The sequence below is a fragment of the Ornithorhynchus anatinus genome, chromosome 2 (assembly GCF_004115215.2).
Source record: "Ornithorhynchus anatinus isolate Pmale09 chromosome 2, mOrnAna1.pri.v4, whole genome shotgun sequence".
Classification (NCBI taxonomy): domain Eukaryota; kingdom Metazoa; phylum Chordata; class Mammalia; order Monotremata; family Ornithorhynchidae; genus Ornithorhynchus; species Ornithorhynchus anatinus.
The window spans coordinates 49544728-49570211 of record NC_041729.1 but is presented as its reverse complement, the minus strand read 5'-3'; the positions used below and the strand labels follow the sequence as shown (position 1 = coordinate 49570211).

Sequence of the window (25484 nt, the reverse complement as noted above, 5' to 3'; positions counted from 1 at the left end):
CCATCCTCTCCGGCCTTCATTTCTCCATCTGTAGATGGGGGAAGATGCTAGCTCTTCTTTCCCAGCTGTCGGGGATATTGTGAGGACAAGTCAGATTATAGGTGTTGCAGCATTTTGAGCTCTTTGGAAAAAAATGGTCTAGTGAATTAAAAGAATTATTGGATTGTTACACGAGGAATGGCAATGTGGTCATTTGCCTTTAGGGTTGGTGTGGCAGGGAAGAAAAGGTCCTTTTCTTTTCTTTCCTCCTCCTCTGACCTCAGACCAAGGGCCTGGCTGTGGACCATGAGACAGCCAGCGTGGCTCAGTGGAACGAGCCCGGGCTTGCGAGTCAGAGGTCACGGGTTCGAATCCCCGTTCTGTCACTTGTCAACTGTGTGACTGTGGGCAAGTCACTTCACTTTTCTGTGCCTCAGTTACCTCATCTGGAAAATGGGGATTAAGATTGTGAGCCTCACGCGGAACAACCTGACTACCCTGTATCTACTCCAGTGCTTAGAACAGTGCTCTGCACATAGTAAGCGCTTAACAAATACCAACATTATTATTATTATTACTTCAGGCAATAGAACGAAGCCGTTTTAAACCTAATAAGCTACCTCACTTTGGGAACAAGCCAGCGGGGCCATGTTCGAAGTTGAGAGAGTTGAGAGTTTCTCAGTTAAGTAGTTAGGAAATTTATGACTATGTGACAAGCACTGACAAGCACTAAAAGCTGGGATGGACACAAAATAATCAGTCCCTGCCCCACGCAGATTTCACAGTCTAAGAGATGAGGATAGCACATCTGCCTTTTGCAGAAGAAGGAACAGAGGAGTAAAGTGACTTGCCCAAGGTCACGCCACAAGCCAATGGCTAAGCTGGCACTATACGTTGGTTCTCCTCTCCCAGTCCCATGCTCTTTCCAAAGGGTGAAGGTGGCTTCCTGACACAGTGGTTGGGGCTTTGAGGGTGGCTGGTAACTTCTTGAGCACAGAAAATTGTAATGGAGAGCAGATCAAGGCGGTTGAAAGTGATGGGGATTGACCGATTGGTAGGAGATGCCGGGTAAGAAGCAGCACGGCCTAGTGGAAAGAGCACGGGCCTGGGAATTAGAGAACCTGGGTTTTAATCTCCACTCAGCCACTAGTCTGCTGGGTGCCCTTGGGCAAGTTGCTTAACTTCTCAGGGCCTCAACTATCTCATCTGCAAAATGAAGATTAAGACTGTGAACTCCATGTGGGACATGGACTGTGTCCAAACTGATTATCTTGTATCTACCCCAGAACGTAGAAGAGTCTGGCATATAGTAAGCACTTAAATAGCATTTTTTGAAAAGGGGTGGAAAGTGGCAATTGGCCACAGTAAACAAGGTTTTGGCGTTGCTTCTTTTCACCAGTAAACTGAAGCATGGAAATGATAGACTAACTGAAGGACAACCCGCATTAGGAAAGCTACACCTCGGAAAGCCAGGGTCCGTGCTTAGCGTAAAGCAGAGTGGAGAGAGATTCAACACTTATCCAGGGAACTCAAGTAGTGTGGACAAATATTTAATCGTTCAAGCCAAAGGAAAACTCTTTCCATTCTACAACGCTGTTTTGGTTTTGTCTGCCTGAATAACCCAGCTGATTCTCCTAACTGCCTTTGTTTTGTTGGTGGAGACATGGCCATAAAGTCAAGCACTGGATTCCTAGTTTTAGGGTCAGGGATATCAAAGTGGTTGTGGGTTTTCCCTTCAAATAAACACGAATTCCAATTAGGGGTAGGGGGGAGAATGTAATCAAAATAAAAAGATTTCTTTTAAAGTTTACCCAGTCACTGTCCCTTGGGCATGCCAAGAGCTCTCAGCCCAAACTCCCAGACTCCGGAGATGATGATGTGGGGCTGGTGTCAGGAGGTCCTTTTATATTAATGTCTATCTCCCCCTTTAGACTGTAAGCTTGCTGTGGGCAGGGAATGTGTCTATTTATTGTTCCACTGTACTCCCCCAAGCGCTAGGCACAGAACTCTGCACATGGCAAGCACTCAATTAATACGATTGAATGAATGATTCTCTTAAAATGTTATCAGTTTCACTACAATGGTGTTCCCTGGGACCCCATTACTATGCCCTGCTGTTCCTGACTCCCTCAGATTTCTGACTCCAGCTTCCTCTGAAGAAAAGAGAAACTTCTCTTAGCACATACCCATCATCCATATGTACTTCCAGTCTGTTGGGAGTGAAAATTGGGCAGCAATTTATTCTTCAAAGAAGATAAATATTTTGGGGAGTGTTTTTCAACTGTGGTGAAACCATGTCTGATCGCTGATGTTTACAGAAAGGGGAGGAGAAATCCAATGAGGATCATTTCTAAATGGAATGAACATAAATTATGGTCCAGGAGGAGAAAGAGAGAGAGAGAAAGAGAGAGAGAGAGAGAGAGATGGATATCTGTGTAAATAATGGCTCCTCTCCCTTTTGTTTATGTCATCCTCTGGGCAACTTAGTTTTCTCAGAAATGCAATTGGGTGTGTTTAGGTTACTCCTTTCTGTTCCCTCAAGTTGGGCTACCCCACCAGGTTGGGGCCATGGGAAAGGATACAGGTTTCGATGTTTGCTCCCACGATGTAGCCGGTGACATCAAAGTTGATGCGGATGAATTTACCCTGTAAATGAGAACACACTGTTTTCGAGGCAGCCGAATCACCATATTTAGTTCGGACCCGGGTGGAAGGAAAGGTTGGAGCCACACTCTCAAAGACTTTTCTTAAGAGAAGAGAAACAGGTCCTGTCTCTCCTCCTCAGATCAAATGACCTCAAATTTGCTGATATCTTACAGCCCTGCTCAACTCTCAGCTGGGCTGACTTGTATCCAGCTAAATGTCTAAATAGTAAGTAGCCAGAAGCTTGTTCTGCCCTTGAGTGGGAGTTCAATAAGTACTGTTGAATCTGTTGTGCTAGATCTCAGTTGATGAGTTAAAAATCTGCCCTCGAGGGGAACCTACATAGGAAGGCTGGGGATCGGTTGTGGGGGAGGTGGGAGGAAGGGAGGAGGTGGGTGGGTAGGTGTGTGTGTGTGAGAGAGAGAGAGAGTGTGTGCGCCCATGTGCCGGGGGAATGGGTTTGGAGAGAAGAAAGGTTAGGGAGGTTGGCTCTATAGTCTAGCCTCTAGACTGTGAGAGAAGGCCAAATATCTGAAGTGGCTCTTTATTCAATCAATTGCATTTATTGTTTTCTGTGTGCAAAGCACTGTACCACTGGACCTACAAGCTGAGAGACTTCAGCAGGACAAACCTGGGAGACAGAGTGTGAGCATTCAGCAAGGCTTCCTATTGGCTCACTCAATCAATCGTATTAATTAATTATGGTTAAGCACTTACTACACGCCAGTCACTGAAGTGCTGGGGTGGGTACGAGCAGATTGGGTTGGACACAGTCCCTTTCCCTTGTGGGGCTCACAGTCTCAATCCCCATTTAGAGATGAGGTAAGTGAGGCACAGAGAACTGAAGTGACTTGCCCAAGGTCATACAGCAGACAAGTGGTAGAGCCGGGATTAGAACCCATGACCTTCCGACACCTAGGCCCATGCTCTATCCCCTCCGGCATGCTGCTCCAGCGCCGTTTGCAGAGCATTGTACTGAGCGCTTGGGAGAGTACAATAGAACAATATAACAGACACACTACCTGCCCACAATGAGCTTACAGTCTTGGGGGAGACGCAGGATGGGTCAAGTGAAGAAAACATTCCTGCTGGAGAGGCAGAAAGGAGAGTCAAAGAAAACCAGCCATGCTGGGCTTCCTCTCAGGGCCAGGACCAGGTTAACTGCTCTTTGGTCTGCTCTGAGGATTGGCCTGTTAAGGAAGATTGCTTTGAGAAGCCCTGGAAGTTGACCCTACCTACCTACCTTTAGGGTAGTGGAAGAGTGGGCTTTGAGTGCATGAGGTATTGTGAAGGATACTTCCCTTCAGACTCTGCACACTGCCATCTAAAATCCCCCTCCAGCCAGCTCGCTGGTCCCCTATCCCGCCGAAACCTCTTCGACCGATACAAACAGTGACCTTCACCGGGATTGATCCACATTCCAGGTAGGAGGGCCCAGGGTGGATCTGTATTTAATCGGCATACCGTTTGGATCTGCCTTTAAACTACACATAATTTGGATTTGCCAGCTTACCATCATGTCAACATTTGCTTACTCATCTCTAGAAAATTTCCATTCCTGGACTTTTCTCTCTCCCTTCCCATCTACCCAAGACCGCTGGTCCTTGCTCAAACATTTAGTGTCGAGAAAGCTCTCCCTCTAGACCACAATTTCACTGTGGGCAAGGGAATGTGTCTTTTATATTGTTATATCGGACTCTCCCAGGTGTTTAGTACAGTGCTCTGCACAGTGTAACCCTCAATGAATATGACTGATTGAGAGCCCCACAGCCCGTGGAAGGGGAAGGAGGGAGGGTGAGGCCCACCACTTTATTTTATAAAAAATATTTGCTGAGACTGTTGAATTAAAAAGACCCTGGCAACCATCTCAAGGTAGACATTCCCCCTCTCTCCCGCATCTGCTCGCCACACTGTGATCTCATATAGTAGTTGCCCACCCCAAACGCATCCCCTAAGTACCGGCTACTTACAAATCTCGAGGAGTTGTCATTCTTGACGGTTTTGGCATTTCCAAAAGCTTCCAGAATAGGGTTCGCTTGAAGAAGTTGCTTTTCCAACTCACCCTAAAATTCATTCACATTTAGTGATCACAGAAACAGGGAGAGGGCCCAAACTATTCCAACCCCCAACCCCCTAAGGTGATACCCAGAAACTAAGGGGCCCAGGAGGATTGGTACGATCCCTATACTTCTGGCAGATTCGAAGGGCTTTTGAAATAGTTCTCTATTCATCTAGGGACTTGGTGGAGAGACAGTGCAGGGGGCCGCTGTACTGGCCAGTAAATGAGAATATGACCCTCTCATATGACTCTCCTCTTCACAGATCAAAGCAAATTTATCTCTGTAACATCTTGGACGCTCACATTTAATGAGAAGGGCTAAAGTACAAAAATGCTGGGCTCACGATGCCAAAAACGATGAAGCCCGGAAAAAGCAAAACAAATCAAAATTGAGCATGAAGAGTTTTCTCCCTTAGGTTCCAGCTCCGAAGTCTTTATTCCTTCACTTCGGAAATGATGATATAATGAGAAAAACTTTGAGAGTATTTTTTAATCTCCTGCTGCACACAAGCTACAAAGCAGAGCACATCAGCTCCATTAATCATGTTAAAGGCAGCAAATCCGGAGGCTGAGAATGGAAATGCGCAACGTTTTACCTAGACAAACGCCCACGAACTCCCATGCAAAGATGCGGGCATGTTGTTAATCGTGACAAGGGACGGCGGATTAGAAAGTCGTGCCGAGAAAGCAAATATGCACTTCACAGTTCTCCACACCCAAACAAGGGGGCTAAACCAGGTCTGCCTGCCAAGAGAATTGCTTATACATTCTTTCTCCAGCCCTTCGCTCGGAAGCTATTCATCTTCCAAAGGCTTTTCATTACTCTGCCTCCTTATTAGTATATGTGTCTTCTCTTTTTTGGTCTCAAGATTGCCGGGGCCTCTCAGGCGAGCTCAACAGAGTCTCGAGGGCTGCCCGAGCTGAGAAGGATGGCCTCTAGCTCTGGCTCCATCTTTTAGGGCTCCATGAAGATTTGCTTGAGGGGAGAGAAACAGGAAACTAGCATTCGTTTACATTTATATTTATAAATATGCCCCTGCTGCAGGACTCTTGAAGGACCTGACGCAAAAAAAGGTAAATTGAAAACATCATTTTCACGATTAATGGATTGCCGACAAATCACTCGGGCACCTCCCCAACCTCAGGGGAAATGAAAGGAAGAGACCGAGCCTTCCATTAGCAAATTCTGAAGTAGGAAGTCAGTGGCTCCATTCCATATAGGTGGAAAAAAGACCCAGTGTTTAACTGATAATAAACACTGTCGGGACTCCTGCAAGCAGCGGCAAGCGCTCCAGCTTTGGAACATGGAATGTCCAGCCCAGAGAGGTGTTGGCTGTGATCTGCCCAAGCTCAGGGATCGTAGGGCTGAGTCCCAGCAAGCCAAAGTAAGCACTGCTTCTTTCTCTGGGATTTTCCTCTTAAGGCAGCCATCCAATCCTTGCTGAAAAGCAACTATTTCCTTCCTTGGGGGAATCTTTAAGCACGGGGCCGGCTCCCCGCCTGTCTAAAATGGGTTAGATGTGATCCTTCCTGGAGGAAGGGGGGTGTAGTCTTAAATGACTTTGGAGGTCCCTTCACAGCCCAAAGATCCTGGTTGCCGTGAGCAACTCTTAATGATAGGCTTGCAGATCCTGAGCGTGTGGGACGGCCTCTGGCTCTAGAACCCAGCCTTAATCAGCTGCCGAAGCCTTTGCTTTTGCCAATCCTGACAATGATATCCGTGATGCCCAAATATGAGGGATGAACTGAGGTAGCAAGACAAGCAGCATGCAGAGGCGTGCTCACACGTACACACTCACATACACACTACATGCCACCCTCCCTCCCGCCCCCCCCCCCGACACACACACCGAGTGCACACGGATATGACCGCAAAAGAGGAAGCATGCTGCCATCGTGCTGCCCGCTAATCAAGCTGCGAGGCTTTGAGGTGTATTCACGACAGTCCTAAAAAGTTCAACCTGGTGGACAGAAATCTTTGGATAATTTTCAGTAAGAAGCTTTTCGCGGCCAAATTTCAGAGGGATTGGCTCTTTCAGGATAGTAGGGAAATTCATTCTTGATTAGGAAGATCCCTGCCCACAAAACAGAGTGGTAATTCCAAAGAGGAACCTCCGTGTGTCACACCACAGCCTCTCCTGATGGTGTCTGACACAGGAAGGGTTGATGCATGTGAGTGTTTTCGTGCTATTGTTGCTTCAAGTTGTGAGTCAGAAGGATCTAAAAAAGTTCTACAATCAACTATCCTGTTGGTGCAACAATAGCATGCAGATCTACACTCTGTGTCTTCCACACACACCCAACAACACTCTAAATTACTCACGTAAGCAAAAGATGGACCTTGCTGTAGTTGAATAATGTGGTATAAAACAAACGTCAATGTTATTTCAATCCCATATACATTAGGTCTTGGCAGGGGTTTTTCCCCTAAATAAAAATAACCAAGAAGGATCCTCGGGCAAAATTAGAGGAGGGCAAACTGGAATCACTCTCTCTCCCCTTTTTTCCCCCCTCATCTAGCCGATGAAGACACAGCCAGATATTTTCAAAGGAACTACTCGTCAGTACCTATATCTTCCCTTCCTCGCTGGATCTGGGCTAAGTCAAAAGAAGGGGACTGTTGGAAGCTTCAAATGAAGTTTGCCGGTCACCACTGTGGTCAGCACTTGGCTGGTTTCAGTGTTCAGAAGTCCTTTAATGAGGATTTTCTTCCTTTGGCCTTTGAAAGGATTAAAAACCAAAAGAAGTACGTGGCAAAGAGCAGTATCTTCCGGCACGTGACAAGGAGCACAATCTTTCCCAATTGGGCAGCTTAGCTCCATGTAGTGGAAAAGAGGGCAGATTTTTGGAATGATTCTCCCAACACATCTAAATTATCCAAAGTCACAAGGCCCAGGAGTGCATTACAATTGGAATACTATTGTTACTAATAATTGTAATATTTGTTAAGCACTTGCTATGTGCTAGACACTGTATTAAACACTGAAGTGGATACAAGGTAATTGGATTGGACAGAGTCCCTCTCCCACATGGGGCTCACAGTCTTAATCCCCATTTGGCAAATGAGGTGCCTGAGGCCCAGAGAAGTTAAGTGACTTGTCCAAGGTCTCATAGGAGACAAGTGGTGGAGCCGGGATTAGAACCTAGGTACTTCTGAACTCCCAGGCTTGGACTCTATCCAATAGGCAATGCTAGAATCCCCAAACTTTCACCTCATCTAATAATCCCGAACCTCTCCCACACCAAACCTCTTGCTGGAAAAGCAGACATGACTATAGTTCCAGTCTATATCTTCCCCAGCTCCGGTTGGCCAAGGGAATGGCCAAAAGGCAGAGAGCAGGAGGGAGAAGGAAAAAGAAGTGAGGAGTCTCAATAATCCACAAACAGAATAATCAATAGTGGACCCAAAGGGGCTCAATTTGGGAACACTGTTAGATTCTCCCACACCTTCATCCGGAGACAAGGAATATGTGGAAATGCAGAGTAAAAAAACCAAAACTCAAGTGACATCACTCAGAAGCCTTCAGGATTAACTTGTAGCTGTAAGCCTCATCCAAATCACCTTGGGTGCTGGAATTGCATGTTATTTCGATCCTCTCTAAGTGGATTAGCTGCCAAGGAGTAAATGTTACTTAGGGATTCAAGTTCCTGCAGAACCGATGTGGGTCTCGGTTAAAAATAGATGATATACATGTGGAAGCTTCTCCTGCAGCAGAGCACATTTCTATTGTGTGCCCAAGGGCCTGTCAAACAAACATTCTTTTTCCATCAACATGAAGCAATGATTTAAATGTGTATTCTTAATATGCCACATTTTTGGCAAGATACTTGGGAATCAAGCATTTTGGGCCCACGAAATGACTTTCTGCTACCCGCATCAGTTAAAATGTTAGGGTATACGATGACAATAATGAAACTTGAACAGGACTGAGCCACTTACTGTGATGCTAGTGTCCTTTTTCCCCTTATGAGAGGAAGCCACCACAGCCAGATACTGGATGACCTTCTTGGTGTTTTCTGTTTTCCCTGCACCAGATTCACCTCTGAAAGACATGGGAAGAGTAAAGCATTATTCACTCTCTCCTTCTCTTGCTCTTTCCTGAAAGTCACCCGTAACCGACGTGACAGGATTTCTCTAATACAGATGGTGGTTGGCCCTGCCTCAGGCTCTAGAGGCAGGAGATTTGAGGCCCCTTCTGAACAGGGTCACGAATCCTGAGCTCTGAGTTCTAATCCTGTCTTCCCCACTCCTGGCCCACACTCTTCCCAAGAACACAGGAGGAAAGCATCTCGTCTCTTCGTTTCAAACTAGAGTTTGTAATCAGAACCTGGACCAGACTCTGCTATCACTCTTCTGGGCTGTCTCCCAACTGTATAGTAGAGTGCTCTGTCCATAGAAAGCATTCAAAAAATACCACTGATTAACTGATTGATTGGGGAAAGTCTGCCATCCAGCCCTTGCTCCCAAACCTGAAACAGGAGCTAGTCTCCTTGAGGCTGTCACTTTCCTTGCCCTGGACCTCAGTTTTTTGACCAGCAAAATTGGGCTAATGACATTTTCTGTCAACTACCCAGGAGAAAAGTGAAGAAAGGAATCAATCATACTTACTGAGCACTTATTGTATGCAGGGCACTGTACAAAGTGCTTGGGAGAGTACAATTATTCACATTAATGCCTGTCACTCCCTCTAGACCGTAAACTAGTTATGGGCAAGGAATGTGTCTGCTAATTATGTTGTACTGTCCTCCCCCAATTACTTAGGGATCTGCACATAGTAAGCACTTAATATGACTGATTGATAAAATATAACAGTATAACATGCACATTCCTTGCCCACAAGGAGCTTACAATTTAGTAAGCTTATCTAGAAGGAAACCAGGATTGTAATTCTTAGCCAGTTGTAACAAACAGCAAAGAGGGCCATTATACTTTGAGCTGAAGAGCCGAAGGCCATCTTTTTCAAAAAGGTCTCTGGCCAAGTTGCTGGTCTCTCTTAGGTCAACGTAGGATGTAGCGTCTTTGGAAAGACCCCAAAGTCCCAGCTCTGTGGGGGTGGCACACTTCTGGGAAGGCATGCCAGATTGCCAGAAGAATGAAACCAAACTGTAGAGAAAACCACAGACCAAAACATTTTATTTCCACGGCTCATCCTGGGAGATTGTTTCACATCATTTTGGGACACCGTGAGGTGAAAGGACAGAGAAAAAGAGTTCATTATGGGCAGGGAATGCGTCTTTTGATTCTGTTATATTGTACTCTCCTGAGCACTTAGGTAGTAGTCTGTACATAGTAAGCACTCAGTAAATACCACTGATTAATTGATGCAGCCAGGACCTTTGACAAAGAAGGGAAGAACCTTTGCCAAGCCATGATTCTACAAAGGATTCTAGATAAACTGCAAATTGAATTGTCTTCTTGACACAGGGAGATGGTGCACCCTTGAACTAAGACGATTTAAGCCCAGCTATCTGAATTTCCCTCACTGCCCAAACTTCTTCTTGGTTTAGAACAGCAGCAATACAAAACGTTCTATCTGATGCCAGCATCAAATCCAAACAGAGGCCTTAAACATTAAAGCTAAACAGAGAGAAGCCAAAAGACCCAGTAACCAGGTCCTCAAGGCTTTTAGTAAGGGGGAGGAGAAGGTCTGCCCGAACTCTCTCCCTTCTCCAAGCTTCACTGCCCTGGGCCCGGCCCTGGCGGTTTCCCCAGTCTCCTCTGTTGCCTGAGACTGTTAACAAAGACTCGAAATGAGTGGTGCTGACTCTGTGCAAGGTTCAAGGTTACCCTGGAGGGCTGCTCAAGCTATTTAGGCTCCTTCTCTGATTTCTAATTGGAAAACGGAGAAAATAATTTTCTCTGCCTAAGGCCTGGGAATAACCACTTATGTTTTTAAAAAAGTGTCCGGGCTTTTCAGCGCTGTTTCTAGGAGCACTTTTCCAAACAATCCCTTGGACCTCTGAGGGCTCCCTAAACTAAAAGTAGCAGGGATAATAATGTTGCTTAATAAGCACTCACTACGTCCTGAGCACTGAGTAAGCTAACAGGGAAATCAGATCAGAGATTGTGCCTTCCAAGGGGCTCATAATCTTAGAGGTAGGGAAAGCAGGCAAGTTATACCTATTTTTCAGAAGAAGAAGCTGAGGCCCAGAGAAGTTGGCTAGCTTGCCTAAGAATACCCAGTAGTCCAGGGGAGGAGCTGTCCCCAGACCTATGCTCTTTACACTAGACCATTAGGGTCATAGCATGGCCTAATGGATAGAGTACAGTGGTGGGAGTCAGAAGAACTCGAGTTCACTCATTCAATAGTATTTATTGAGCGCTTACTACGTGCAGAGCACTGTACTAAGCGCTTGGGATGAACAAGTCGGCAACAGATAGAGACAGTCCCTGCCGTTTGACGGGCTTACAGTCTAATCGGGGGAGATGGACAGACAAGACTCCGCCACTCATCTGCTCTGTGATCTGGGGCAAGACGTTTAACTTCTCTGGGCCTCAGAAACCTTAACTGTAAAATGGGGATTAAGACTGTGAGCCCCATGGGGGACATGGACTGTGTCCAACCTGATTAGCTTGTATCTACCCCAGCACTTAAATACCACAAACAACAAAAAGGCTGGGAAGGGCTTCTATGGGTTTCTCAACCGGAAAGAGAGAGGATCTCATCTCTGACACCAAGGAAGGTGGAAAGTGAACTGGCATTTCAGGTGGAGTGAGTGGCCTTTGTTTGGGTGCTGGGTCCTATCCCCCCCCCCCCCCCCCCCCCCCCCCGACTAGACTGTAAGCTCCTTCAGGGGGATCGTCTCTGTAATAATGGTAATAATAATAATGATAATTACAGTATTTGCCAGGTGCTTACTATGTGCCAGGCCCTGGACTAAGTGCTGGGGTGGATATAAGCAAGTCATTTGGACACATTTCCTGCCCCACGTGGGGTTCATGGTCTCAATCTCCATTACCCAGATGAGCTAACTGAGGCAGAGAGAAGTGAAGTGACTGGTCCAAGATCACTCAGGAGACACGTGGCCGAGCCGGCATTAGAATCCAGGTCCTTCTGACTTCCAGGCCTGTGCTCTATCCACTATACCATGCTCCTCTATACCTGGATTTCCCAAGTACTTAGTAAAGGGCTCTGCACAAAGTGAACTCAAATACCACCGATTGAGTTCTGCTCCTTCAAGAACTGACAAACCAAGGTAATGTGAGGTGGGGCCTCTATGCGGACTAAGGCCGAGGGCATATCTAACGGCTCCTTTTAAGGTTCCCTATCAGTGCCTGACGGCTGAATCTCTGCCTTCTTGCTCCCACAGCTCAAGGCCTGATCTGCTTCCAGGTCCTGCCCTGGGCTGCATGTGTTTGTGTGTTTGGGGGTGAGGGAGATGTTGGACCCTCAGTTTAGAAATCTGCTCCTCCCTACATGGCCTGCTCAGCTGAAACCCTTCCATAATTTATTGATAAAAATAAAGTGTCCTAGGCAGACAGCCAAACTAAGCACACCAATTCGCCGTTTCTTTGGAGTTTTCAAATCGATTCCACTGAAAATTTCCTTAGAAAAAGCAAAAACACTTCTTTCCTGACCTTTCTTCCTCACCCCCCAGTTTATCAAACTGCCCTCAATGTGGGGTCCCTTCTTTACGCCCTGTCCCACCAACGATATTGCATTTCCTTTCTCTCGGGGTCCCCCCATGCCCATCTCCTGGCCCTTCCCCTCAATCACTAGGGATGTGACCATATATGGCATCGCTTTCCTTGCGTACTGACCCTACCAGACTGTAGGGCCTCAGGAAAGCTAATATGGCCTCCTGGCTTACTCCACTTAACCTCTTGCTTCCCAAAAGGTTCACCCAAGTTTTCCCATAGTATCTGCGGCATTCTGTTTATTTTTCTGAGGAGAGTGAAATGTATTCTGGGAGAGAGATAATTACGTGAGCTCTTCCCACCCCTTTTCATAACACTTGAATCCTGGGACCTTGAGAGGTCACTGTGGTCATTCTCATGTCTCTTGGCAGGACTGGATTCAAACCATTCTAGAAAGATTGCTGTTTACCCTTTTCATAGACAGGAAAGGCTGTCGAGTCATCTTTCAACTTTCTCTATTTCAAACAGGCCTGGAAATTCCCGAGACCCTTGGTCGCAGGTAGAAGGACTCCAATAGGTGGGATGTGGGGGCTTTGGAGAATACCTGCAAGACTTTATCGAGGGGTGAGGCTAAGGGCTGGCCAGAGGAACTTCTACTCCGGCTTTGGAAAAAATGCAAAATGAGTTGCTATTCCATTAGCCGCCAGGCAAATTCTGCTCCAGGCTAAATAAATGCAGCTCCGTTAGTTTTGTCTTAAAGGGCACATTTCCCAAATCTTCTCCCTCACAGTATTGTCTTTTTGCTCATGTGGGCAGGGAATGTGTCTGTTTATTATGCCGTATTCTTCCAAGCATTTAGTACAGTGCTTTGCACACAGTAAGCATCCAATGAATACGATTGAGGAATGAAACTACTATTCACTTGACTAAGAAATCCAGGCACTTAGTAGGGCCTTGCTGAATGGACCTCCCTTAAAGCTCTTCATCTATTGTGCCCTGACTATGGGACCCAAGTCTATAGGTGTAGATCAGCTGACATGAAGCTGAACCCAACTGAATTTAAGGGGGATCAGACGAGTTCCCCTTGTTCTTGCTGCTTTTGTCCCATTGCTGGGCTAAAGAGTGAAGGGGAGGAGAAAGGAGGCTAAATGTGTCTTCACAATGTTCTGCTTTGCTTTGTGCCCCATGAAGAAGCTTAGGGAAGTAAGCCAAATCAAAGAAGACTATTTCAATCCAACCTCACCTTGCCTTTGGGCCTGCTGTTGGTGCTGTCATACTAGAGAAGCTAAGACCACTCTGGCCACGCAATGGGTTCATCCAGAATCACCTCAGCTACTTAAAGTGGACCAAGCCACATTTTACTCACAGACCCAACCTGGGCCAGTCTTTAAACATAAAATTTCAGGGTTCAGTCAGGCTGTGTCCCAGATTTCCCACGACCATTTGGACTTGGGCAAAATTGGGCAGCAACACAAACAACAGGTCTGTGGAAGGTTCTGGCCTCCAAGGTGTTAAAAATGCCAAGCAGCAAAATTTCTCCAGCCCTTTCTGTTCTCCTGATGTCAGAGCATGGCTACGGGGAGAACCACTCATCTCACAGATAATGTTCCTGTGCTTTGGGTCACGCTGACTGATTGCTTTGCAGGAACAGCCTAATGTCTTCCAGGCTGCGGACCCGTGTCCCTGTTTCACTTTGTCCAATTCAATCTAACCCCCTAAGAGAATGGTACTAAAAGCACAATATGTAAACACCAGGACTACTAGTCATTTGCCAGGCCTCTTAGAGAAGATTTGGGGGCAAGCTTCAAAGGATGGGAGCTTCCAGTCAAGGGTGGGGCTCCAAAAATAATGGCAAATCAAATAGTGATCCCTGAGGGAAAGGATGGATGATTCTGGAATTCAGAAAACCTCACCTATCCCCTCCAACCCACCAGGAGGGGTGGGATACAGTATTCCACCTGTCTCTTCTTTCTCTTGGCTTACCTCCCTTGGCCAACTGATTAACTTCCATTTTCCTCCATTATCCCCTCTCCCAGTGTTTGTCTTGCTTTTCCTTCCCCTTTTCATTAAATTCATTCAATCGTATTTATTGAGCACTTACTGTGCACACAGCACTGTATTAAGCATTTGGGAGAGCACGATACAACAACAAATGGTCACATTTCCTGTCCACAAAGAGCTTTCCCTCCTCGCCTCATCCCTTTCAACATATCTTATTTCCCCTCACGTTGGCTTCTCTCTGAACTCTCCACTCAAGGTGGCCAGATGTCCTAGAACTGTAGCATCTGTCCCATCTCCTGCTTTAAGTTCTTTGGAACACATTCACCCTAACCCTAATAGCCTAAAGGATAAGAAACATTAGAGTGTCTGTGGCTCAGCTGATGGAGGAGAGGATGTGGGGAGAGATCATGCAGGGAAGCAGAGAGGAAAGGTTGAAGGGAAAGATAGGGTAGCCAAGGCACTCAGAGATATGGGCAGTGCCTTTGCTGATCCAGAAATACCACAAGTTACACAATGTAACATACTGATGTCATATGGAACCTTTTCTGGGTTTCACAAAGCCTAGAGAGCATTCCTAGGGGACTCTTCCAATCCCCATGACCCCAAACTGATTCATTCATTCAATCATATTTCTTGAGTGCTTAACTGTGTGCAGAGCACTGTACTAAGCACTTGGGAGGGTACAACATTAAACAGACTGATGCACTCTCTCCCTGATTCCTGTAAGAATAAGCACCTCTTCCAAGACACAGGCCTCAGGTGTGAGGGCTGAGGGAGAGGGAAGCCAGGAGTTTAAAATAAAGGCATCGGCTGAAAAACCCTTGCCAGACTTACAGGGGGAAGTTCACCTAAAAACCAGATTGCCCAGGGTAAGAGTGGACAAACTGACACCTTACCTGACCCCAGAGCAGGGTGTGGGACTCAGGCAGCTACCCAGAAAACCAGTAGGCTTGGCAGAGGTCTGTACTTATAAGCTTCCATCCTCTTCCTCCCCATTCCCTCCCACCTCTATTTCCTCTTAAGCTCCTCCCTCATTTTAGCCACAACTCACTTCAGGTGGTCAAAATGGCCACCTGATCTCCAGTTCATGCCTGACCAACTTCGGAGAGTGGCGGACATCAGCTCAGAGGCTCACTGATTCCTCTCAGCCCCCGTTACGGGTACACTTCCATGGCGATCCAGATCTCCACAGCATCCCAGTTTCCCAAACTGCCAGAGGATGCTAGATCAGCACAACAGTAAAAGGTCGGGAAACGCTCCAGGGGCGGACTGGCCGGCCAGCGGATCGACACGTGAAGTTCAGCCCAAGAGGAGACAATACCAAATATCCCTTTCCCACTTCGCTTGACTCTCGTTTCTCCTCCAATAAACAACATCCTCCGGACACAAAGGAGGATGGAAATCCCGGTGATCCAGCTGGGAGGACAGGAACCCACAGCTTAAAGCCGAGGATCCAAACTAATTGGGATGGAAGACGGTTCAGGCAGGACAACAAATATAGTTAGGTCTGACTTTTCGGATAGACACTTACCCTTTTTTTCCAGGGCAGGGTGAATCGGTTATCCAAACTCAAATAACTGGCTCTATGATAGCTCAGGTTCAGGTGTACACAGTTCTGCTAGTTTGGTTTGTGCCCTATTAGGGAGTTAGGGGGCATTTGCCTGCTATGGTGAGCCTTATTGGATGCAGCATGCCACGGTGTGGAAGGAATGGCTGTGAGCATGCATGTGGGTGTGTGTGAGGCCCTAGACACTAGGGGTACTACAATGTAAGTCATCCTGAATGTGAGGTTTTGCAAAAAACACAACCCCTATGTTTGGGAGGCCTGGGTATAACTGGATCTCTATGTATCCAACTTCCTTTCTCCATACTAATGGAAGAGACAGTGCCATGGAAAACAGAAAACACCAGATATGATGATGATGTTGGTATCTGTTAAGCGCTTACTATGTGCAGAGCACTGTTCTAAGTGCTGGGGTAGACACAGGGGAATCAGGTTGTCCCACATGGGGCTCACAGTCTTAATCCCCATTTTACAGATGAGGTAACTGAGGCACAGAGAAGTGAAGTGACTTGCCCACAGTCACACAGCTGACAAGTGGCCGAGCCGGGATGCGAACCCATGACCTCTGACTCCAAAGCCCGTGCTCTTTCCACTGAGCCACGCTGCTTCTCTATGTTTCTCTATATCAAAATGCCACGGCAGGAACCTGGCAGCAGGGGATAGGATCCTAGGCCCTGACTGTGTAATGGTGAGGGCTCTGCAAGGCACAGGACCCAAACAGGTAGGTTTAACAGTTTAACAGGTTTTCAAAGCCAACAATAAAATTAATAGTTATGGCATTATAACGCTAAGAATTGGGATGGAAAAAGGTGAGCAGATCATAGTCCTTGTCCCAACATGGGTCTCACAGTGTAAATCCCAATTTACAGATGAGGGACCTGAAACCCAGAGAGGTTAAGTGCCTTGCCCAAGAACATACAGCAGACCAGTGGTAGAGCTGGGGTGAGAACCCAGGCCTCCTGACTGCCAGTTGACAGTAGGAGGGAAAGTCTTAATGACTGAATAATTAAGAACCAAAGAGATAAAGGGGTTGGGAGGCCGGGAAGCCACAGGAAGGCTTATGGTTATCCATTCATAACCTTCCATCGTCACTGGAAGCACATCATAAAAAGTTAAAACAAGGCATAACCACATCCTAAATGTGAATCAGAGGAATCTGTGGCACTGGGGCTGCACTGCCAGAGGGGAAGCATTGTAATCTAGGCCTTCAGGAGATCCTTAAGGCATAAGGTATGGCGAGGGACAGGACCTGTGTTCTGATTCCAGATTCTCCTTTGAAGTAATACGTGATTTTGAGCAAAGCACTTACTCCCTTTAGACCTCAGTCTTGCCACCTGTAAAATGGGCTTGTTATGGAGGTGATCTCACTGGGGCACCTATCTGCAACCCAAGCAACAGGACAGTTCGTTTTCCTCTCCGGTCACTCAGCTACAGATGTATCTAGCCTTGCAGCAGACAATAAGGGGGAGGGGGCAAGTGAGGAGAAGAAATGCCAGCAACTCAGGGGACCTTTGGACACCTGTGTCATAGGACCAGTTGAAGGGTTTTTGTGTTGTTTTGTTTTTTTTAAATGGTGTTTGTTAAGCGCTTACTATATGCCAGGCACTGTACTAAGTGTTGGAGGAGATAGAAGCTAATCAGGTTAGACACGGTCCATGTCCCACATGGGGCTCACAGTCTTAATCTCAATTTTACAGATAAGGTATCTGAGAACCAGAGAGGCCCCCGTCGGCGTACTATTGTACATTTCTTCCAACGTGCTTGTACCTATAGTAATTATGGTAGTTCTTAAGTACCTACTATGTGCCAAGCACTGTCCTATTCTGGAGAAACTGGGGTCATCGCTTGGGTTGAAAGAATTAGGGTTGTTCAGCCTGGAGAAGAAAAGGCTTTCAGGAACCTAAAACCCATCTTCCAGGACCCAAAAGGCTATTACACACCACCACACAGAAGCAGAGAAAGCATCTAAACTGTTCTCCCTCCTAATTAGACAGGGAACTCCATGTGGGAAAAGGACTATGTCTGACCAGATTGACTCGCATCTCCCTCAGCGCTCAGTATGGTGCTTGGCTTAATAAATACCACTATTATTATTATTAGAAACTACAGCAGGAGGGATTTGTGTGAGACCAGGCACAAGGACAAAGTTACTGGCCCTGAAGCCTTTACTAACAGGCTACCAGAAGAAGTCTGTGGAGATCTTTAAAAATCAGATACCTACCTCTCTATCTAAGATGATGTAGGTGTCTTTCTGCCTGGAGGCAGGGAGACGGACTAGATGACCTCAGTCCCTTCTGGCCCGAAGATGTTTCGATTTTAAGCAGAGCTCGCTGCCCTACTTGGGATTTTTCAAGCTAACGAGATTTCCTAGACCCTAGAAGACCTTCCTCTACACCCTTCCAAAAATTCAGTAGTGCTCATAAACTCAGGGCCAAATATTAAAGAGTTAAAAAGGCAGAACAGTGACCCAAATGGAAAACCAAAATGAATCAAGAGGGGGACTAGCCCAAAGGGCATTTGAGTCACAAGCGAGACATCTTGAAAGAGACAGGATTTATCTTGGGAGATGAAGTGCACGGACAATCTATGGTCCATCGGAAATATTGCTTTTTAATGGGTTCCACCTCTGATCCCCAGAAGATACGGATTCCAGCTGTCGGGTGAGCTGTGTCCCGGGGAGGAGATAACCACAGCTCTTGCCCCATAGCACTTGTATCCATATCTGTAATTTATTTATTTACATTAATATCTCCCTCCCCCTCTAGACCGTAAGCTCACTGTGGGCAGGGAAGGTGTCTCTGTAATAATGTTGGTATTTGTTAAGCGCTTACTATGTGCAGAGCACTGTTCTAAGCGCTGGGGTAGATACAGGGTAATCAGGTTGTCCCATGTGAGGCTCACAGTCTTCACCCCCATTTTACAGATGAGGTAACTGAGACACAGAGAAGTTAAGTGACTTGCCCACAGACACACAGCTGACAAGTGGCAGAGCAGGGATTCGAACCCATGTCCTCTGACTCCCAAGCCCGTGCTCTTTCCACTGAGCCACCCTGCTTCTCTATATTGTTATACTGTACTCCCCCAAGCGCTCAGTTCAGTGCTTGGCACACAGTAAGCGCTCAATAAATACAGCTGAATGAATGAATGAATGAACCACCCCTGACCAGGGCCCCTACGGCTGTTGCTGGAGATCTTGGGCCACACCTGTCTAAGCCCATGTTCCCCGACAGCCCCGGGGAGCAGGTCACAGGGAAGGAATCCCAGAGGAGCTTCCCGGGAGACTCGGAATGAAACAAACTTTCTTCAGGTTGCGGAGTCCGTTGAGATTCGCCTAGGGTGGAGCTGACTCTTCCAGGCTCCAAAATGGGGATTTTCTCTCCCCATTCTAGACCGTAAGCTCATTATGTGCGGGGGAATGCTTCTGCTAATTCCTCCTGCACTGTGCTCTCCCAAGCGCTTAAAACAGTGCTCTGCACACACTAAGCCCTCCACAGATACCACTGATTGATCGATGCGGGCAGATCAGCATGTCCTGGGCTGGGAAGCCGGCTCACCCCTGACGGCAGAATGTGACACTTTCCATCCTCTCATCATTAACAGTACTGTGTAGTTTTGTGCCGTGGACTGTACTGAGCGTACAGGGAAATTATAAGTGCAGAATCAAATTGGGCCTTTTCCCTTTGGGGAAATCAGCAAACATAAATCACGAATGTATAATTAACTTGTACCTACCCCAGGGCTTAGAACAATATTTAACACTTAACAAATTATATATATATATGTATATATTTATAATTGAATCACAAGAACAAGAGAAGAGCAAGAGGCTTAGCTTAGGCCTCAAGAAGCAGCGTGGCATAGTGGATAGAACACGGGCCTGGGAGTCAGAAGATCACAGGTTCTAATCCCAGCTTTGCCACTCGTCCGCTGTGTGACCTTGGACAAGTCACTTCCCTTCTCTGTGCCTCAGTTCCCTCATCTGCAAAATGGGGACAGAGACTGGGAGTCCCACGTGGGACAGGGACTGTGTCCTACCCGATCTGCTTGCAACCACCCCAGTGCTTAGTACAGTGCCTGGCACATAGTAAGCGCTTCACCAATACCACGATTATTATTAGGTCTTTCCTCGTGGCCGCTGCTCTGTCTTTCGGTGTCCAGGACAGCTTGCCGGGTAAGAGAGGCCTTCGAGCCGGGGAACCTGCAATCGCGGGATTGTGTCCGTCCCTCTCCTCGCCTCCTCCTGGGCCCACTGCGTAGCTCCGGCTTGAGGCAGAGGACCCGGGAGCAGAAACCTAGAAGACCACGGCCTCTCCACTTACGTGCACAGGATGGACTGGTCCTCGCGGTCTGCGAACAGAAAGGGACAAGAAGTTGGGGTTAGAATGATGACAGGACAATCGAGCCCCTGAGTTGTCAAAGCTCTTTTCAAGCCTGACAGCCTTCTGTCCGTCCTCACCCTGGGGAAGGACCGGGTGGACCCTGACGGGCTGAGAGTTTAGCAAGTGGGGCAGCAGTTAGAGGGCTCTTATCGCAGAGAGGCGGGTGCGTGTGGCAGGAGGGGGAGGGGGGGTGATGTATTTAAGTAGTAATAATGATGATTATGGGCAGGGATTGTCTCTATCTGTTGCCGAATTGTACATTCCAAGCGCTTAGTACAGTTCTCTGCACATAGTAAGTGCTCAATAAATATTATTGAATGAATGAAAAACAGGACAGACAGGCAGCTGAGCAGTTGCCTGTTACTTAATGTTCCCTTTCCCCAATCTGATCTTATACACCCTGAGGCAACGAGGAGCCAGATTTCTCACTTAAGCTTCCACAGGGTTTAGTTGGCAGTGGGCTTATGGTGCCGGAATTTCAGGACAAGAAGTGAGAAAGTCTTTTGTTCTTTCTAAATGAGTTTCTTAGGCAACTCTGACCAGGAGCCAGGTGTGAGAAGACATGGGCCGTAGAAGTGGGGAACCTGAGTGTTGGAAAGCTCAAACCTGGGCAAGTCTGAACTCCACACTCTGAGTGGATAAGAGTGGAGCGGAGTGGAGAACTGATGAAAAGTCCTGGGCAGAGGGATGGGGAAAATGAGGGCCAGTGCGCAGGAGAGAAGAGTCTATAAAATCAGAGGTCAGAAGCAGAACCCTTGACTCTATTTATTGCCATTGTTCTTGTCTGTCTGTCTCCCCTGATTAGACTGTAAGCCCGTCAAACGGCAGGGACCGTCTCTATCTGTTGCCAACATGTTCATTCCAAGCGCTTAGTACAGTGCTCTGCACATAGTAAGCACTCAATAAATACTATTGAATGAATGAACTGCAACATAGGAAATGGACCATTTTCCCCCAAACCAGGCCTCTTGCTCTTTTTGTGCTCTTATGTTTCAAACATTTTTATATAGAGAGATACATATTTTTACGGTATTTGTTACGTGTTTACCTTGTTTCGAACACTGTTCTAAGTACTGGAGTAGGTACAAGTTAATTATATGTTCGTGTTTTATGTTTGCTTGTTTCCTCAAAGGGCAAAGGTCCAATTTGATTCCGCGCTCATAATTTCTCTGTGCACCTAGCACAGTCCATGGCAAAAAGCTACACAGTACTAATGATGATGATGATGAGTGGATAGAAAGAGTCTTATTCTCCGGGATGAGTCAGATTCCCAGCCCAGGTCATGCTGACAGTGGGTCCTTTCAAACGATCAGTGGTGTACGCTAAGCCAGCACTTCTCAACCAGTGGTGCCGGGATTTCCAGCTGGCCTTTGGATCTCTCTGCTAGTCTCCCAGGTCAGCCCTCTGGAGTGTAAAGCCCCTGTTGAGCGGCTTTCTTAAGTAAGGATGAAGGAAGTTTGTGCGTTTGATTACGTGATGTAGGCCGAGGTGTTTCTCTTGACCAAAGGCTCTAGAGAGGCTCTGCCTCTAGCTCACTCCCCAGGGGAGAAAGCCCCCTGATGTTTACAGGCTACACCCCAGCGTGAGAGTCCAATGTACCTCCTCTTCCTTGTCTGCAGCACTACCGTCCCCTCAACTAGCTCCAAACACCTCCCAATATTCCAAACGATAGTGTTCCTCGTCTGTACGTGTGGTCTCCTGACTCCCAGACCCCTACGCTAGCCACTGGGCGTGCCCTTAGTGTGGGAGCCTCGTGTTGGGCAGAGACTATGTCTTATCTGATATTCTAATATCTACCCTAGCATTTAGTGCAGTGCTTGGCACATAGTCATAATGATGCAGTTTCCTGTTGAGAACGATGGATTAGCCTCAAGCATGAAAGGATCGATTACAGCGTGTAGTCGTTTGCTTGTCGTCATTCGTTTTCTTTCATCCCTGTCCGTTAAGTTCCAGAGGGTCACAGAGTTGGCCCATTTTAGGCGCTTGATAACTACCATAATGACGACTGTGGTAAAGGGGGTACCCAGAAATCTGAGCCCGAAGAAAAAAATATATGAATGGAATTGATTTATCAATTCCAATTGCGTGCAATGACATCTTCTCCTGCTTGGTGTACCTAGCCTTTAGACCGTTTTATTTCCTGAACTCCATAAAACCAACTCTGGAAAAGTTCAACTTTAAGAATTTAAGATTTATTTTAGCTTGTTGTGGGCAGGGAATGTGTCCACCAACTCTGCCGTACTGTACTCTCCTAAGCGCTTAGCACAGTGCTCTGCACATAGTAAGTACTCAGTAAGTACCACTGATTGATATGGATCCTGACTTCTGGATCCCCCTGCCCATTTTGCATCTCTCAGCTTCACGGCACTCCCATCGGAGAGTCTCCGGTGGTACGAGATGGCGGGGGAAGGACAAGCCACAAAACCAAAACAATCGAAAGGCGGGTGAACGTGCCGCGCCGCTTAAGTCAGTACAGCAGAAAGCAAGGCGATCAGTCTCTCGTCCAGCTACAAGACTAGCCGAGCCACAGGGAGGGGCATCTGCACAATACTTGGGACTGACAGAGAGCCGGGCTAGTCTCCGCCTGGGCAACTGAGCAAGGACTGGCCCTTACGCACATTTTGCTTTCTCCCTTGTCTGTGTGAAGTTGATCCTCCTTTAGTCTGTCCGGGGTTTTCGGTAGCAACTCTCATTTTTGCAAGGGGACATTTTGACCTCAGTCAGATCTCAGTAGGGAGAAAGATATTTTCATCTTCCTTCTATTTCTGGGCCCTCCAGGAATCAGACCATGTGACCAATGGGGGTGGGGGGTCAAAGACTAATATTAAAGGAGAATTCTGAAGTCTCCCACAGACCACAGGGAGTCTAGGTTCTACCAGCAGGGCAGAAGCGAGTGAGGCTGGGGATGAGGGAAGAGAGAGGAATGAGGAAAGGAAAGGAATGGGGTGAACTTTCTTTGCTTGCGAACAGGTTTGTCCTGATCAGCAGACAATCCTTACAATGACTAACATGCCCCCATGAATCATCTCTGCCTTTCTGAGTGACCCCCAGATGGAGGGAGGCAGTGTGGTCAAGTGGAAGAGCATTGGACCAGGAATCAGGAGACCCAGATTCGAATCTCAGATCTGCACTAGCCTCCTGGGCAAGTCATGGAACCTCTCTTTGCCTCAGTTTCCTCCTCTATAAAATGGTAACTGCTCTCCCCACATCTTAGATTCTAAACCTCTGGCATGACAGGGACTCTGTCGGATCAGACTGTCATATGTCCTTCTCAGGGTTTGGCTCCTAGTACAGGCATAGTGGATAGAACATGGCCCTGGGGGTCAGAAGGCCATGGGTTCTAATCCCGGCTCCACCACTTTTCTGCTGTGTGAACGTGGGCAGGTCACTTCACTTCTCTGGGCCTGAGTTACCTCAGCTGGAAAATGGGGATTAAGACTGTGAGCCCCATGTGGGACAGAGACTGTGTCCAACTTGACCAACTTGGATCTACCCCAGTTTTTAGAACAGTGCTTGGCACATAGTAAGCACTTGACAAGTACCAGAATTATTATAACTATTACTAAATGATGATGATGATGATATTTGTTAAGCACTTACTATGTGCCAAGCACTGTTCTAAGCGCTAGGGTAGATACAAGGTTATCGGGTTGTCCCAAGTTGGGCTCACAGTCTTAGCCCCCATTTTACAGAGGAGGAAAATGAGGCACAGAGAAGTGACTTGAGCAAAGTCACACAGCTGACCAGTGGCAGAGCCGGGATATACCTGCATCTTCCTAGTACAGCTTCCAATCAGTTAGATTTTGACCCGCACGGCACACTAGAAACACATCTAAGGACCTTTGCATTTTCTAAGATCTTTAGCCAACTCGTCAGCGCCTGCTGTCCCATCCCTTCCCACCCCCGATTCATATCACAGTGAGGATACGCCAGATGGCATGGAGCCACAGGAGCCCAAAGAAAGGTAGGATCAGAGCTCAGGATGCTTTCTTATCTTGAGTACATTTCTAAATTGCCTGTAGCCAGATTTCTCTGAAGCTTTGCCTAATTTCTTTGGGACCTTGGACCTACGGGCTTCTGTCCCTTGGTAGGAGCGTCTCAAGCTGCCCCTCAGTCACGCTCATAACCTTCTCTAGGACAGTTTTAAGAAGTGAATACTATTATGTCCATTATAAAGATGAAGAAACCGAGGCCAATGGGGACCACACTTATGTTAGTGTCACTGAGGCAGTGTCTAAATAATCCTGGCATTTATTAAGCATTTACTACGAGCTAAGCTTTGGGGTATATACAAGGATATGAAATCCAACATGGGACTCACAATTTATTGTATCCCCATTCTATAGATGATGAAACTGAGGCCCAGAGAGACGCAGTGACTTTCCCAAGGTCACACAGTAGGCCTTTGGTGGACCTGGTACAGGAATCCACATTTCCCGACTTCCAGGCCCGGGCTCTTTCCACTAGGCCAGACTGTCTGCATATTAATTCTCTAAAAGTTCACTTAGGTGAAGCAGCTGAACCTTTTGGGTAATGCCAATTTGGACTTGTCAAAGCTGAATAAAGAGAACTTTGTGAGTAGACCTCTGCAGAGTGGTTCAGTTGAGGAGAAAAATCCTAGTCTCCCTAGTTGTAATCTCCTCCTTCCCAACTTCTCCATTCTTCCCTCCCCTAGGAAGCACCTACCGGTCCCACATTACTCTCCACTCTTGACCCTCCACCAGAAGCAAAGCCCCCTGGGCAATGGAAGAGAATGATCCAGATGGATAAAAATGAGAATTCAGGAGCCAAGAAAAAAAGCCCAGTTTTAAAGCAGCTTGTGAAGAGATAATCTCATATGGCAAGGATTGTGAGGCAAAATAAGCAACATGGTTATTTTAAGATGTGAATATAGAGACAAACAAGTTTTCTCGATCCATTTTCTCCCAGTAGCCAGAAAAGGCTGGGCTGAAAATGTAGGGAAAATACACGTCGGCGTCAGGCTGCAAGACATTTCGTCACAAGGCCCTGGGAGCAGATGCAGAGGGGGGTTTTGGAACCCAGGGGGCTCAACCTTCAGGGAGATCTCTGACAGGGGAATTCCTAATTGAAACACACAATTTACAAGTGTGGGAAGTCACTAGACCATAAGTTAGCAGGAGAAACGTATAAGCATGTAGTTATCTTTCCATGAGGATGCTGGAGTTATGAAGGCAGGAATCTTGGATTTCTCCTTGTTTCCTAAGGATTTTCTTCTTCAAGCACGAGCTGGTGGACAGACCGTGGGGATGAGGGAAAGGA

The 25484-nt window shown here is 47.0% G+C and overlaps 1 protein-coding gene across 3 annotated transcripts in view; it reads right to left on the bottom strand.

Moving 5' to 3' along the window:
- MYH11 (myosin heavy chain 11) overlaps nucleotides 1-25484 on the bottom strand; it is a 102274-nt gene that overhangs the window by 45753 nt on the left and 31037 nt on the right. For 2 of the 3 annotated variants that reach the window (XM_001508966.5, XM_007666036.4), the window contains exons 4-8: nucleotides 20145-20172; nucleotides 8622-8724; nucleotides 7005-7025; nucleotides 4593-4685; nucleotides 2562-2625 (exon numbers count right to left, since the gene is read on the bottom strand). In XM_001508966.5, the coding sequence (XP_001509016.1) occupies nucleotides 2562-2625; nucleotides 4593-4685; nucleotides 7005-7025; nucleotides 8622-8724; nucleotides 20145-20172 (309 nt within the window). The remainder of the gene's footprint in view (nucleotides 1-2561; nucleotides 2626-4592; nucleotides 4686-7004; nucleotides 7026-8621; nucleotides 8725-20144; nucleotides 20173-25484) is intronic. The other variant, XM_001508794.5, reaches the window with a different exon arrangement.